This window comes from Salminus brasiliensis, chromosome 17 (assembly GCF_030463535.1).
Source record: "Salminus brasiliensis chromosome 17, fSalBra1.hap2, whole genome shotgun sequence".
Taxonomy (NCBI): domain Eukaryota; kingdom Metazoa; phylum Chordata; class Actinopteri; order Characiformes; family Bryconidae; genus Salminus; species Salminus brasiliensis.
Window position 1 is genome coordinate 8,259,933 of NC_132894.1, and position 17,354 is coordinate 8,277,286.

At 42.0% G+C, this 17,354-nt stretch overlaps 1 protein-coding gene across 3 annotated transcripts in view; it reads left to right on the forward strand.

Annotated features, from left to right (window-relative positions):
- Positions 1–17,354, forward strand: part of tle2b (TLE family member 2, transcriptional corepressor b) — an 85,703-nt gene that overhangs the window by 42,739 nt on the left and 25,610 nt on the right. For 2 of the 3 annotated variants that reach the window (XM_072661020.1, XM_072661021.1), the window contains 4 exons: positions 9,525–9,587; positions 13,170–13,244; positions 14,779–14,956; positions 16,384–16,400. In XM_072661020.1, coding sequence (XP_072517121.1) covers positions 9,525–9,587; positions 13,170–13,244; positions 14,779–14,956; positions 16,384–16,400 — 333 coding nt within the window. The remainder of the gene's footprint in view (positions 1–9,524; positions 9,588–13,169; positions 13,245–14,778; positions 14,957–16,383; positions 16,401–17,354) is intronic. The other variant, XM_072661022.1, reaches the window with a different exon arrangement.

Here is a 17,354-nt window from a genome sequence, read left to right on the forward strand (position 1 = left end):
GCTCTTTCACAGCACAGAAAGAAATCCCATACGTATTGAGCCAACACTCACCATACACACACACACACACACACACACACACTCTGTCTCTCTCACACACACACACTCAGAATCACTTTTGTTCGCCAGTATATTTCGTGCTCTGGAATTTGGCATATTTGGTCCTGCTCACTATGGAATATCGGGGAAGCTTTGGAGGAAGTGTGTGTTATAGTGTAAGGTATGCAGTGGAAAAGTGACGTGTTAAGTAGAGTTGAGTGGAATGTGTGTTATTTTTATTTTGTGTTATTTTATATAAATGTATAATTATTTTCATAAGAAGGACATATCGAGCATTTTTACTCTTTTTACATAATGTGAATCTGGCAGTTGCTTCTCTACATTGTGATGAATGAGCCAGTAGAAATGTTCCAAAACGGCCTGAAATACAGTCCTTTAAAGGTAAAGGTGCACGTATTTGTCACTGTACAGTGTACACTGTACAGCGAAATGTGTCCTCCACATTTAACCCATCTGGTAGTGAACACACACACACGTTTTAGGGGCAGTGAGTACACACACATCCAGAGCGGTGGGCAGCCAACTCCAGCGCTCGGGGAGCAGAGAGGGTAAAGGGCCTTGCTCAAGGGCCCAACAGCGGCAGCTTGCCGAGCCCGGGAATCGAACCCACAACCCTGTTATCGATATCCCGCTGAGCCACCATTGCCCACTGACTGCCTTTCAGAGTAGTTTTCTCCTCCTCCAGGTTGGCCTGTTGGACATTTTATAGCCCTTAAAAAAACAGAATACACTATATGAGGAAAAGTATCCGGACACCTGCTCAGAAATCAAGAGAATGAAAAGTTAAGAATTTGAAAGACAGCAACAATATTTACAGAATTACAGAATTCTTAGGCTGTTGCTAGGTGGACACAAGGGTGAAACTATATATTCTAGGGGTGCTACGGCGTGGCTAGGTGGTTGCTATGATATTTCAAGAGGTTGCTTCAGTGTGGCTCAATGCTATATTGTTACTGGGTGGTTGTTATGGACGCTGCTTTGGTTTTGATAAGGGGTTGCTAGGTAGTTGCTATGGTTTGCTAAATGGTTGCTGTGGTATTCAGTGATTGCTGTAGTGTCACTGGCTGGTTGCTGTGGTGCTATAGCATTACTGGTGCTGTTAGGTGGTTGCGTCGGTTTTGCTAGGTGGGTGCTATGGATTTCCAAATGGTTGCTATGGTGTTGCTCAGTGGTTGCCTTAGTGTTACTAGGTGGTTGCTAAGGTGTCTCCTAAGTGGTTGCTAGGTTGCTGTTATGATAGTCCAGGTTGTTGTTATGGTGTTTTGCATAGTGGTTGCTATAGCATTACTAGGTAGTTGTTATGGTTTTGTTAAGTAGTTGCTGTGGTTTTGCTATGTGGTTGCTAGGTGGTTGCTATGGTGTTGCTAAGTGGTTTCTGTGCTGTTGATAAGTAGTTAAGGGCTGTCAACTGAGTGGATGAAATGGTCAGGTGTGAAGACCTAAGCAACTTCAACAGGAGCCAAATGGCCAGTGGCCAGACGACTGGTTCAGAGCATCCATCAAATGGCAAAGCTTGTGGAGTACCTATTGACAGCATTCCCAGAATACCCGGTGACAGGGTCTCATCAAGCATGCAAGCATTGGAACTGGACCTTCTTCTTTTTTTACATCCTTCAGACAGCCTGGCATGTCTGCACTGTTTTCCTGCCGGAGTGATGTCACCAGGATAACACATAGCCAGCGGAAGGAGTGGGATGTGCTGGGGAATGTTTAGCTGGAGAACCCTGGGTCCAGGCCTTCATGTCAATTTGAAATCATGTCGTCATGTCGATTTGACCCCAACATGGTTAAGGACCAGGACTTTATGGAAGTGGTATTCCCTGAAGACCTTCCCTGGCCTCTTCCTGACATGCTGCACATATTGTTCGAGACTGGTTTGAAGGACACGAGAAAGGTTCAAGGTGCTGCCCTAGCTTCCAAATTTCCCAGGATCTTAGTCCGATCCAGCCTCTGTGGCATGTGCTGGAACAACAAGGTACAATTCATAGCCATGACCGAAAGGGTCTGCTACTGGGGTCTTGGGTCTCAGAGGCCACTGGGCGCCTTCTGAGTTTGACATTTATGGCTGGAACTGAAGGTCTAGCTCTAATAGTCACGGTTTGCTGCTGGATTTTAAGGGTTTCATTTCCCAGGCTTATTACATCATAAGGCCTTTTATTCTGTATGAAGATATGTAAAATGCTGCAGCTCTGGCTTGAAGATAATGGTGAAGGTGGATGAAGATGTGGATTTCAGGATATTGCTAGTGGCCGTGTGTGTGGGTGAGTGAGTGTGTGTGTGTATTGGAGAGGTTTAGTGTGGAGACAGTTTGACCTGGATTCCTGGTTTAGCAGTGCTGCAGCAGCGGTGGAAGAGCAGGGGAATAGACCCTGTGCCTCCAGTCACTGCTTCAGAGGGTTTACTGGTTGTGCTGTGCTCTCCTCTCTGGAGGGACGTCTTTCGGAGCAGGTGGCATCTGGCTGGGAGGGGTCAGAGCTTATGTTCCAGATGTGCGTCTTTTTTTTCCTCTCATTATTGCAGGTTTTCTTTAGAAATCGCAAATCAGTGGTGCAAGGCAATGGAAGGAGTGTGATGTTCTGGAGAAGGTTCAGATGGAGAACCCTGGGTCCAGGCATTCATGTCAATTATTGGCCATTGATACCATGATCGCTTAATTACCACAGCCAGAGTATTGTTACTGACCATGTGCATTTCTTCATGACTAGTTTGCTCATCCTCTAATGGCTACTTCCAGCATGATAATATAACAAACACACAGTGTTTTCTGTCACCGGATCTGAAACCAATAGAACGCCTTTGGGATGTGGTAGAACGAGAGAAGAATGGCGTGATGCAATCATATCAACATGGACTGTAATCTCGAAGAAAGGTTTCCAACCTGTCCAAATCCATGCCACTGTTCTTGCCTGAGAAAGGATCTTTTCACCAAACAAATAAATGGTACTATTTCATGTCCACTAGGGTTCATTGTTTGTGCATTACCCGTTGCAGTCTTTGACCTACATAAAGACAGTTGGTCAAAAATGAAAAGAACATCAATGGCACACATCCATCAAAAACCAACATGGTGGGTTAAGATAAAAAAAAAAACATCAAAGCCAAGTGGACAAAAACCTTAAAGTCAAAACCGTCAAAAAGCAACACTGGGTTGAAATCAAACTCCAGCGTTAGACAGACGTTGAATTTTGGTCAAATGGAAATTGAGTTGACGTCTAAAACCAACGTTTTCAGATGTTGATTTTAGTTCGAAATCAAAGTCACATATCTGTCAAAACCAACAACGGGTTGACATCAAGCTCCAATGTTAGATAGATGTTGGATTTTGGTTAAAATGAAAAAAAAGTGTCAAAACCCAACATTTCACAGATGTTGGAAATCAAAGTCAAAACTGTCAAAAACCAACATTGGTTTGACATTAATCTCCAACATTAGAATTTTAAATTGTTGAATTTTGGTTGGAAATCAAAGTCAGATATCCGTCAAAACCAACATTGGTTTAACATTAATCTCCAACATTAGAGAGACATTGAATTTTGGTTGAAATGAAAATCAATTCAATGCCCAAACCCAACGTTTCACAGATGTGGGAAATCAAAGTCAAAACCATCAAAAACAAACATTGGATAGACATTTATCTCCAACATCAGACAGATGTTGACTTGGAAATCAAATATCACAAAAAAAGTCACATATTTGTCAAAAAACAGCATTAGGTTGACATTGAGCTCCAATGCTAGACAGAATTTTGGTTACTTAATACTATGACTTGACACCCACAGCATATCAACATCTAAAATGTTGGCATTTGCAGATGTTGGATTTTCACCATCATACCTCGTAACGAAATACAGACTTTTTACGTCAGCATGGCGCTGGAATATGGAAAAGGCAAAGCCCCCAAACTAGTGCACTACATAGTGAATAGGGCACATTTGGAGACGGAACTCAGTCAGATCGATGTTTGTTTTACAGCATGACTTTATACGCTATTTCCAAAGCAGTGATAACATCTGTCTCTGCCTCTCTCCTTCTCACTCCCTCCCTCGCTCACTCGCTCTCCCCTCCCCTCTCTCTCTCTCTCTCTCTCTCTCTGTCTCGCCCTCTCTCTCTCTCTCCCTCTCTAATACTCTCTTCTTAGACTCATTATTCTGTATGAACGTGGTGCATTTCTAAAGGGATAATGCAGTCTAATCTCTCTGTTACTGCCACGGTGTCTACTGCTCAATTACAGTCATGGCGGAAAAGCCTCTCAGTAACTGGCCAGGCACAAAGAACACACCGACCTGAAGACACACTTGCATACCAGAAGACGCTGCACTTAAAGGACATGATGATGTATTCATGCTTATTCAGTAAAGCTAATGGTGAAAGAAGAAGTAGAAGCAAGGTCAAGATCAAACAGTCGCCTTACTTGTCTGCCCACGGACTCAACACACAGACACACAGACACTCACTATATGTCCATATTCTTTGATAAACATGAACCTTTTGGCACCATGCCTAATACCAGGCATGGGCTACAGGAGTATAAAGCCCCCCAGCATTGAGCTGGAATGATGGTGGTGCTCCATCCAATACTTTTGCTTTTGGGATGAGTTGGGGATGAGGTCTTCCACCATCCTGACCTCACTAACCTCGTCGCTGAATGCAATCAAATCTTCACTGGAATGCTGTAGTGAAATCTAGTAGAAAGCCTTCCTCCCTGGACACTTGAGGCTGTTACTCCAACAATAGCAGAATAAACTCATTTTAATACTCTTGATTTTGGAGGAAACCGTTAATGAGCTGGTGTCCCAATACTTTTGTCCATAGTACATAGTGTACAGTATGTTTACACAAACAAGCTCTAACAATAACTAAAAATAACTAGTGTTGAATGTTGAACAGTTACTATACCATGAGTGCTGAGTCAGAGTCCCAAGCTAATTCGACATGGATTAGAAAAGACATTCCCTTCCACACATATAAACAAACTGGTTTCTCAGCAGGCAATGTGAGTTTAACGTCAGAAAGATGTTGGGCGGTTAGGTCGGACAGATCAAGTTGAAGTTAAGTTGAAGTTAAAACAGATGTTGAATTTTGGTTGGAAATCAAAGTCACATATCTATCAGAAACTAACATCACATTGACATTAAGCTCCAACATTAGCCAAATGTTGAATTTTGTTTGGAAATCAAAATCACACAACCATCAAAAACTACAACATTGTGTTGACATCATTAGGCAAATGTTGAATTTTGGTCAGAAATCAAAGTACCAACAGTGCGATGACATCAAGCTCCAACATTAGACAGATGTTGAATTTTGGTCGGAAATCAAAGTACCAACAGTGCGATCACATCAGGCTCCAACATTAGACAGATGTTGAATTTTGGTCGCAAATCCAAATCACACAACGATAAAAAAAAATAAAAAAAACAACAACATTGTGTTGACATCAAGCTCCAACGTTAGACAGACGTTGAATTTTAGTCGAACTGAAATTTGGGTTGACGGCAAAACCCAACATTTTACAGACGTTGAATTTTGGTCGGAAATCAAAGTACCAACAGTGCGATTACATCAGGCTCCAACATTAGACAGACGTTGAATTTTGGTCGGAAATCAAAGTACCAACAGTGCGATCACATCAGGCTCCAACATTAGACAGATGTTGCATTTTGGTCAGAAATCAAAGTACCAACAGTGCGATCACATCAAGCTCCAACATTAGACAGATGTTGAATTTTTGGTCACTTAACACCATGACCTAACACCAACAACATATCAACGTTTCATGTTGTGCAGACAAAAACATGAAGACGGTGGTTGAGTTGGGATTACTATACCATACGACTAAATGTCGGTATTTTACACCAGTATGACGCGGCATGCAACGATTGGAATACTCGTTACTTAACATCACACCCTAAAACCAACCAAACTTCAATGAAATGTCAGCTGTCGTTACTGTTCTACATCAAATGGGCTTTAGTGTGGGGTCAAATGGGTCTATTTGATCACTAGATCATTTCCTTCATTCAACCAGATAACAACGTCTGTCGCCATTGGTTACCAGCTGTCTGCCACTGATCTTTACATGTAAACTGTCATTAAAAATCCATACTGTGTTTTTGAGAACTGATACACTGCTGCCAAACATATTATCACTTGCAGGCTCTCGGTGTCTTAGCAAACAAACAGGCTCACACTATGGCCCAAAGGTCGCGAGTTAGAATCCCGGGCCATCAGCAGCCAGAGCCTGAGAGAGCACAACTGACCATGCTCTCAAGGGTGGCTAGATGGCGCTCTCTCCCCTCATCATCCCAGTTTTAGAGTTGGGAGCATTTGAAGTGATAGGGGGAGTCCTGGTGAGCAAGTGGGTCAATAATATAATATCTGTAAATAAATATATAATAATAATATTGTGATACTTCGATGTCTCAATATTTTCATACACCCCTAATTAGCAATGCTTGTGTGTGGACACATGTGTCCTGTAGCTTGTGTGTGTGTGTGTGTGTGTGTGTGTATAGACAAGGTCTATAAGGACAGGAAAGAGAGAGAGAGAGAAAGAGAGAGAAGTGGTGGAGCGAGAGAAAGGGATGAAAGGAAAATAATGGCCGTGTGGGAAGATGGTTAGAGCGAGAGAGCACCTAGAGGGAGGAGAGAAAGCAGAGTGTGTGTGTGTGTGTGTGTGTCTGTGTGTGTGTGTGTGTGTGTGTGTGTGTGTCTGTGTGTGTGTGTGTGTGTGTGTCTGTGTGTCTGTGTGCGTGTGTGCTCGGTTATCTCTTTTTCCCTGAGTGAGTACATAATTAGTAAATGTTGGTCTGTGTGTGTGTGTGTGTGTGTGTGTGTGTTCGTGTGTGTGTGTGTGTGTGTGTTCACATGGTCCTGTGCCAGTAGACCGAGCCTGTTCAGACTCTTCAGACTGAGAGTACACTCCCCACTCCCCCATACAGCTGAGGAAAACAGATGAATGAATAGCATTCAGCTTACACACACACACACACACACACACACATACACACACACATAGCGTCAACAACGACTGAACAAGTGCAAGAGATGAAAACAGAGAGATGTAGTCAGAAGTGCACATGAAAAACACAGCTGAGCTTAATAGCTTCCATTGTCTCTCTTTCTGTGAGTGTCTCTCTGCCTCTAGGTCTCTCTCTCTCTCTCTCTCTCATTTCATCTCTTTGTCTAACCCTTTTACAGAGATACACCTTTTTTCCAAAGTACACTCTGGACTAAAACTAGCGTATACCCAATATACTGTTTTCCCTGTATGTCAATTAGCCATAACATTAGTACTATTAGGTTGAGACAGGTAAAGTAAAAACATTGATTATCGTCACTTGCAGGCATCTGCCATCTGCAGGGAGAAGAGCCAAATTGTCATGGTAACATCTTGTGGATTTTGTGTTGTATGCAGTGGTCAGTACCTACCCAAAGAAACTGCTCCAAGAAACCACAAACCGGTGATCCAGCAACAGACACGGTCACCTAAGGCACCTAATGCTCACTGATGCGATCCAGTTTACAGAACATCTTCAGAGTTCATACCTCGAACGGTCAGATCTGTTGTAGCCACACAAGGGGGGTCTGCTCAGTATTAGGCAGGTGGTGCTAATGTTTTGTCTGGTCAGTAATTACTATTTAACTGCTTTTAGTAGTTAGTAGTAATTAGTAGTTGTCCATCAGTTGTGCAGCATTTGATTGAAGCCGAGCAGAGTGTATAGATCTACACTCTTCAGAATTCATCCTGCTTTTTCTGTCAGGAATCTCATTGTCTGTAATCACCAGTGACCCAGTTCTATTGCAACCCATACATGCCCAGGCCATAAAAGTGCCTCTGCCATGTTTGACAGATTGTGTGGTAGGTTTCAGATCATGATCCCTTCCTTACCTTCTCCATCCCCTTTACTTCCCATCACTCAGGTGCAAGTCATCCCTTTGGAATCTATGAACATGCTGATGCGTCAAATTCAATGTTTCTCAATATTTCTATTAATATCTTTGTGAAATATAGCTCGGAAATATGGTTCAAACATTTCCTGGATTTGTAGAGCCCGCCCTTTTCATTGCATCTTAATGCCATTTAGATTATATGTGCCCCCTTCTGGAGTTACGAGGCTTTGAAGAAGTGGTGGGTGTTTGTCTGTGATTGGTATGTCCGTCATCTGTCTCTTATCTGTAATTGCAACTCATCTTCTGCCACTCGCTGTTTATATATGCTGTTTTATTCATATATTTCACTGCTTTTGTCAACCTAAGACTCATTTTAAGCACCAAAACAATTCATCCACATAAGTACAGGTATGCTATCACAAGAAATCTGACCTCAGTTGTTTAGTTTAGGGTCAGAGTATCTCTTCACACAGTGCTCTGTGTCACATTGGGTCTCATTATAGAAAAGCTGAACAGTTTGATATGAAACATGTGGGTATGATCTTATATGCGAGTGCCTTTAAAGGTGAGTGTAAGAAGAAATGCATCAGTCTAGAAAATGCCCTTTAGACTCCAGAAGGTTAACCTTGGCTTTATCTGTCCAGGTAATTTTGATCTGGACCTGGGCAGGGTTGTAAGACGTCTAGTCTAAGCTTTTTGGTCTTGGGTGATACCAGTGGCCTATATCTTGAGGTAAACCCTCTGTCTGTACGCTTATGAAGGCGCCTCTTGATGGTAGACTTTGAAAATGATACTCCTGCCTGAGTGTGAGGGTTCCTAACACGACTAGATGTTGTAAAGGGGGTTTTTCTTCACTAATGAAAGAATCATCCTTTGTCCATGAGTTGTTCCAGGTTTTAGTGGTGCTGAGCCTCGCCGGTGCATTCCTCCTGTTTAAGCATGCACCAGTAACAGTTGATTTGGCCACTCCTAACGTTTCTGCTCTATCTCTGATCTCCGAACTTTGTTTTGTCCTTCACTTGTATGGTGACCTCTTTGGACAGCATATCAAAAAATTCCCATGACCAGCTACCGAATGCAAAGTCAACACTTGAATCCAACTGCAGACCTTTTATCTCCCTAATTTGACATGAAGTAATGAAGGCCGTACCTGACTGTGAAACTGCTTAACAGTTAATTGTCCATTTACCTTTCAGCTTGTGAAAATGGAGGTGCTATGTTACAAATGTCAGTAATTCCTAAATGATTAATGGAATATTTTTTATTATGTAAATATATACATATACATATATATTTTTGTATATGTATATATTTATATATATATCCACACTTCACAAAGTCACGTCTAGGTAGCTTCATTTCAGCTTTATTGAGGAGGTATAGAAAAATTATGCAAATTGTATCCAAATACTTTTGGACCCTACTGTAAGTTCCCAAACATTCCACATCAGTCAGGCATTACCTAAGATACACCCTAAAACGTCACTACTGTGGAATGGTACATATAATAAATGTACTTTTCTAATGTATTCATTCTGTGTGTGTGTGTGTGTGTGTGTTTTCTCTGGCAGGCGGAGATTGTGAAGCGGCTCAGCGCTATCTGTGCTCAGATCATCCCTTTCCTCTCTCAGGAGGTATGCTGACATTGACTGTCGACTCATCTCTCTCTTTTCTCTCTCTTTTCTCTCTCTCTGTCTCTCTCTCTCCTTCACACACACCCGCGTACTTGCACACACACTCACACACATTCAGGGAAATGTGTTTCATCATCCCGAAGACAACACTCAGATTTCCTCACACATTCCCATTCACCCCGTCACACGTCTTCATCTCTGTGAGTGCTGTTCAGATGAGTGTCGGCTAAATCTCCGACATTTGTTCGACCTCCCGATGCTGTAAAAGCAGCTCCTGGTTCTAATTCCAGAGTGGAGCGGGTTCACTGAAGCGAACAGGACATGGCTGAAACAAACAGAGGCTCATAACTTCATACTGAATTACCTCACAGTGACAGAAGACTGCCATTTTTAATGTTGTTTCTGGAATTTGTAGAATTTATAGTTATTTATTGTTGCTTCAAGAACTTGTACTTCTGAAAGCTGTAGTGATCTGTATTATTGCTTCTAGGATAAGTATAACTTCAGCGCTTCAGAACTCTAGATGTCTACAAATGTTTTAATGTTGATTCTAGAGTTTAGACATAGAGAGACTTTGAAGTGTGACTTGTAGAATTCTTAATATTTGGAGTAAATGTAAAATATTATTTAGAATTTAAATTATTTTAGTGTTACAAAGTGTGTAGAATTCAGTGGAATGATCAGATTTGGTAGTGTTATCGTTTTAAATGTTTTCTTTTAAGGAATTCTTCAATTTGTAGAATAATTGTTAGTATTATTTCAATCATTTTTACAGTTAAAATTGTACTTCTCAAATTGGAAGATTTGTTTTGTCTTTATATTGTATAACTATATAAAGATATATTATATTGTATATTATTCTAGAATTTATATATATATATATTATTTCTACAAATTAAGAAAAAGGTTTTGTCTTTTAAGGGTTGCTTGTAGAATTTCAGAATTCGTATATATCATCGCAGCTGTTTACGGCTTCCGCTTCATAATGCCATTTTCTGTCTCCCTGTCATTTGACCAAGTTGACTGTTTTCTGTCGACGCACCAGCTGAGAGAACTAGTGTGTAACTGCAGTTTGTGAGACTCACGACCATTTGAGAAATATTCAGCACACTGTTTCTGAACTTGTACTTGAGTAGTTTTTACTTGTTTAGACTCTCTCTCTGAAGAGTCTCGCTCTTCTAGCTTCTTTTAGTTTTGCGTTCTTTCCTGCCCTGATATTTCCATATGATACGCTGCTTCATACCGACCGTGCTGCTTCATACCGACCGTGCTGCTTAACCTACTCCTAATAGCCATGAAGGGCAATGGGTGCACTCGCCACTGATGGAGAATTCACTGGTTGAAATTCATGTCTTGGGGAAACCTATTGCTGTTTTTCTCTCCTTTTTTTCTCACGCTGAGTCACAGAAACACAAAAGAGGGACTAATTTCCATGTGAGTGAGGAAACACTAGGTGTTAATTACATTAGGAGCGTGCGTCAGGTGCATTTTCCACTTGCTACTTCAAAGGTTGGGCTTGTTTAGCCTTCTCTCGCCTCCCCTTTGATGAGATTCCACAGTGATTTAAGAATATTAGCACTGCGAATGTATTAATGCCATATTTCATTCTATTAAGATCCGCCGAGAAATGCAGTAACGGCGCAGTCCTGCGACGGTCTTCAAAAATCTCATTAGAAGTTGTTCAATTATTCACTTGTTTTCCATCCAGGTCTTTTAGAAACAAAACATTTGTTAAAGCCATTGCTCAGTTAGCTTTCTGTAACGCGAGCGGGTCGAGTACGTTCATGACTATATTTCACTTTTAATTTGGCTGCGTCTTTGCTTCTGTTTCCTGTTGCATTGTTTGGAGTAAAGAAATTATATTGGCTGATTCACAGAACTTCACTGCAGTTCAGTTTTATCTGTATGACGCTTTCCACAACAAATACTGTGCCAAAGCAGCTTTACAGAAATGCAGGTATAACTCCCTGATGACTGTTGCCTAAGGGCATCAATGGCAGGGAAAAAAACACCCTGAGAGCATGAAGAAGAAACACTGTGAGGAACCAAGCAGAACCAAAAATAGAACATATCTTCCTGCGGCCCTCTGGCACCTGAGAGTGCAGTTATTGAGACAAATAGGCCAAATGTTCAAGGAAAATAAACAGAGGCTTTTAAAATGAAAAAAAAAAAAAAAAAAAAAACCTGAGAGAACGGCCTGTGGACAACTAAATGTCCATCAATAACAGGCTAACAGGCTAACAGGCTAAATCACATGTTTTCATGTCGCATCAGCAATAAAATGATCAAAAACAGTTTACAGATTACTGCTTAAATGGAGAAACAAGGGCCGACACTTCAGTTCCTAACTCTTTTAACCACATTACATTTCACAGAGGTTACTGCATAACTTAGAAGGCTGAAGATGAGTAAACTCAAGATTAATAATTGAATCATATGTCTGCATGATAAAGGGTTACCTGCAAAATGAACTCATGCACAGCTGCAGAAGACAAAACCAGAGGCCATGTGCAGCTGCGTGAGACAAAACAGCAGGTTGTGTACAACTGCATGAGAATGAATGTGAGGCTGTGTACAACTGTTTAACTGTGAGACCAAGTACAACTGCATGAGACAAAATGTGAGACTAATTTTCAACTGCATGAGACAAAACAAGAAGCAGGGTACAGCTGCGTGAGACAAAACAAGAAGCAGGGTACAGCTGCGTGAGACAAAACAAGAAGCAAGGTACAGCTTTGTGAGACAAAACAAGAGGCTGTGTACAACTGCGTGAGAATACATGTGAGGTCATGAACCGACAAAATAAAAGGCTGTTTACAACTGCAAGAAAAAAAGGAGTCCATGTGCAGCTGCATGGGAAGAAAGGAGAGGCTGTTAACAGCTGCATGAGACAAAATGAGAGGCTGGGGACAACACGTGAGACAATAACATGAGGCTGTGTACAGCTGCGTGAGACAAAACGAGAGGCTGTTTATAACTGCGTGAGACAAAACATACAGAGCATCTACCGCGGCGTGAGACAAAATGCGAGCCATGTGTAGCTCCATGAGACACTATATTACATTATTATTCAGTACTCATTGCAAACTAGATATTCTTACGTTCAGGGGTGAGGAACACGAGCCTGGAACCACCACGGTTCTGTGAAGTTAAAGAGGTTTAGGGGTTCTGTGACTGTTTTGGCCACTGTTGCCAGCTAGGATCCGCTGACAGGAAAGGTTAACATGTGCACTCTCTCTGTGTTTACAGTGCACATATTTGTGTGTGTTTGCAGGTGTATGGGTGTGTGTGCGGAGACGGGCTGCAAATATGTACCTTTCTCCATTAAGGAGTGTTTGCCTTTGTGTGACTGTTTGTATTATGGTTTGCATCACATATTTGTTATGTATGTGGTTGAGGTCACTGTTTGTGGTCTGTGCGTTAGTATATGCGTGTGCTAGTGTGTGTGTGTGTGTGTGTGTGTGTGTGTTTCTTCACTTGACACCTGTGTTGCTGTTTCCTATCATCTTGTGTATATTTGAATTATCCTCATTCTGTGTTTACAGTCCCTAACCCTGTGTGTGTGTGTGTGTGTGTGTTTAGCACCAGCAGCAGGTGGTGCAGGCTGTGGAGCGAGCTAAACAAGTCACCATGGCAGAGCTCAATGCCATCATTGGGGTGAGTGACCTCTGACCTTTCTTGGTCTTTTTCAGTTAGAACACATATAATTTGTATATTTTTACATATGTATATTTTATGTTTATGTTTATATATATATATATATATATATATATATATATATATATATATATATATATATATACATACATATATATATATATATATATACACAAACACAAGCTTAAGAACCTGAGTCAACTGGGTTGTCTAGATGCTCTGCATCTCCAAAACATCAGGCAGGTCTTATGGGTTTTTTCTGGTACCAAAAGTGCTCTGAGAAAGGACAACAGGGTCAGGGACATCTACGGTCCACCACACAACTTACAGGGCTTAAAGAATCTACTGCTAAAGACTGAGTGCCAGGTACCACAGGACACCTTCTGAAGTCTTGTGGAGTCCATGTCTTGAATGGTCACATCTGTTGTGGTGGCACAAGGGGGACATACTTAGTATTAGGCAGTTGGTGCTAATGTTTTGGCTCATATATATTTATAATGAGGTCAGGATGTTGGATGATCACCACACTACTTTATCCCCAACTCTCCAGCTCATCCCAAAAGTATTGGATGGAGCACCAACCATGCAGAGAACACAGTTCCTCCACTGCTTCACAGCTCAATGCTGGGGGCTTTCTACCCCTCTAGCCTGGTATTAGGCATGATGCCAACAGGTTCATGTTTATCTGCTCCAGAGGGTCTTATTCTGTTGGCAGTACTTCACTACAGGGACTAGACAAGCTGTGTGTGTGTGCATGTGCACATCTGTGTCAGCAATGGGTGCAATCTAAAGTAGCTGAATGCGTTCATTAGAAGGGGTGTCCACAAACATTTGGACATATTGGGTATGTAAGTGATTATGCAGTTGGACTGGAGTGTGTGTACATCAGTATGTAGCTTTTAGGATCAGGATGTAGTACTATCTGAGCACAGTCTGGGTGGTTTTCCAACTCTGATCCCCACATAAGATCAGAAACACATAAACACATTTCACAGTACATAATAGTGTTCATCTCTCTCTCTCTCTCTCTCTCTCTCTCTCTCTCTCTCTCTCTCTCTCTCTCTCACACACACACACACACACACACACTCACACATACACACTCTATTCTCTCTTCTGTTATTGTGCTGTGGGAGTTCTAACAATAGGGCTTAAGTGGAGTAATATGATCAGAACTGAGAAAAACGGTGTGCTGGAGAGAGTGTCTCAATAGCAACTAACTGTGTACTGATTGTGAACACACACACACACACACACACACACACACACACACACACACTCACACATTTACACACACTGAAGAGCACAAAACAGGCAGTAATTTAGACCACATAACATAGGCCCCCTTTTATCTGCTTGTAATCTGTTTCTATCTACCTATCTATCTATCTATCTATCTATCTATCTATCTATCTATCTATCTATCTATCTATCTATCTGTCTGTCTGTCTGTCTGTCTGTCTATCTATCTATCTATCTATCTATCTATCTATCTGTCTGTCTATCTATCTATCTATCTATCTATCTATCTCAGCAGCAGCAGCTCCAGCATCTGTCCCATCACACTGCTGGTATCCCACTGACGCCCCACCCATCCGGTCTGGCTTTAGGAGGTGGATCAGGCCTGCTGGCCCTCACCGGAGCACTTGGAGTATCCGCTCATCTCACCGGCAAGGACGAGCGCAATCACCTGGATGCAGAACACCTCCGAGGTCTGTATATGTATGTGTGTGTGGTGGGGAACTTCACCTGTTCACTTTATCAGTCTTGGTTGGACAGTTTATGTTGTAAGATTCTGAGGAGTGTGAACACACAGGGATGTAAACAAGCATTAGGGATGCAGATCAGTCTGGCCTTAGATTTCACCAATATTTAAAACAAATATTTGATGATGTATTTACTGTAGTCTGGAGGATCCTACAGAATCCCTACTTGTAGCAAAGTGGATGACATCATTGGCCTCCCTCAAGGCTGACTAGGGTTCGCTTCCCTGGGCAGCCATTCACATCACACTACAACGATACAAGTCCATGGGCAAGACTCCTAATACTACAATTGCCTACCCGTGTAACCTGTGATTGGAATGTAAATCACTCTGGATAAAACCCCTCGCCCCAACCTATTGGCACCATCCCTAATGGCAGGCCTGGGTTAGAGGGATATAAAGCCTCCCAGCATTGAGCTGTGGAGCAGTGGAACTAACTGTGTTCTCTGGAGCGATGGATGGTACTCCATCTAATACTTTTTGGATGAGTTGGGGATAGGTAATCTTCCAACATCCTGACCTCACTGATGCTCTTGATTGCTGATTGCAATCAAATGCTCACAGCAATGCACCAAAATCTAGTAGAAAGCTTTCCCTGTACAGTAGAGGCAGTTCCTCTAACAAAAGCAGGATAAGAAGCATTGAATGAGCAGGTGTCCCAATACTTTTTTCCATATAGTGCTTATGTGGTCCCAGTTCCTAAATGTGTATGTATGAGTATCGACAGATATGTAGATGAACAATATTTGATATCAGCATGAGCCCGGTGTTCCCATATCGGTTTCTAATGAGCCCTAATGGTTAATCTGCCGTGTGTTGTGCAGCCTTACAGTGAATGGACGCTTGACAGTGTCTGTTTGCCATAGAATAGACGCTACATGGGTTGTGCATCCATTGCACACGTTTGCTTAAGCTGTTAGTCTGAGTTCCTGTAGATGTAGATGTTTTGATTTGTTGGCTTGGAGAAATGATGCGATGTTGGTGTGTTTAGGTCCGCAGCTGTCGTGAGACTTGTCTTCGCTGTTCTGCAAATGTCAGAGGAAGCTGAGAAAAGGAAGCGAGAGATGTTCATTTGGGAGGGAGAGAGAAGAGAGAGTGTGTGTGTGTGATGCAGTGTTTGGGTGCAGTAGGTTTCACCCTGATGTTCTGTATGTGTGTGTGTGTCTGTCCTGCTCTCCCACAGCCCGTGTGCAGTAGGGGAGTGGAGCTCAATACAATAGATGTATTTTTATAGCAGCCGGACAAGCTTTTCACCATGACCTTGGCTTGCTGTGGGGACTGTTGTTATTATTATCTAGACTGACGTCAATCCCCCTCACTCCTTCTGTGTCTCTCTCTCTCTCCCTCTCTCTCTTCCCCTCTTTTTGCTCCCAGAGGGTGCGCCCAGCAGGGTGAGTAACAAACCTGTGTGTGTGTGTGTTTGTGTGTGTATGTCCACTACAATGACTTTGATGAATGTCTCCAAATATGAAGCCTATTAGAAAAGGAACAGGCTTATGAAATCTGTCTTTTTATTTTAACCTGTAAATGCGTGGACGTTTCTCTCTGCACCTTGATGTTTCTCTCCGCACCCCAGCTCTTCCTATAGAATATGAAATCTGATTGGCTGGGCTGTGTTCAAACTTGTTGCAAACTAAATGTATATTAAACACACACACCTATGCCCACTTCACAACATCTGAATCCCATATCAATACAAATGGAAAGTTTAGAGGTTAATAGTATCCAGCTTTTCCCGTTAGCCGGCTTAGCTACACTGAGAGGTAACACTGACTGGTGGAGGAACAATTAATATTTCTTAGTTGAGCAGTGAAGTGTTATGTTTTTTGTCACCGTTTACAGCATAATTTCAGGAAAGAAATACAGACCTGTAGACTTCTCGGTTAAGCTAATGCTACTTAGTCAGCTTCTTGAGTTACAGGCTAAAAACACAGCTCCAGGCCATTTAATTCAGTTCAATTCAAATTTGTTTGTATAGCGCTTTTTACAACAGACGCTGTCACAAAGCAGCTTAACAAGAATCCAGTAATAGGACGAGATGCCAACACATCATTAAACATAAAACCCCAAGCTAAAGACGACAGTGGTAAGAAAAAACCCTCAGAACTGGAGGAAGAAACCTTGTGAAGAAACAATACTCGCAAAGTGGTACCCATCTCCATCTGGTCAGAACTACTGGGATCTAGAGGGGTTAAACATGGGCTGTACACTGCACATGGGGCCTAGAAGGGACCCATGTGAGATTAAGGTGGGCTGTAATGATGAGTACTAATCCTTGTGAGCCCCACATGAGCATGTTTAATATAAGAAACTGTCTAATGGCTGCTTTGAACTGCACTTTTCGT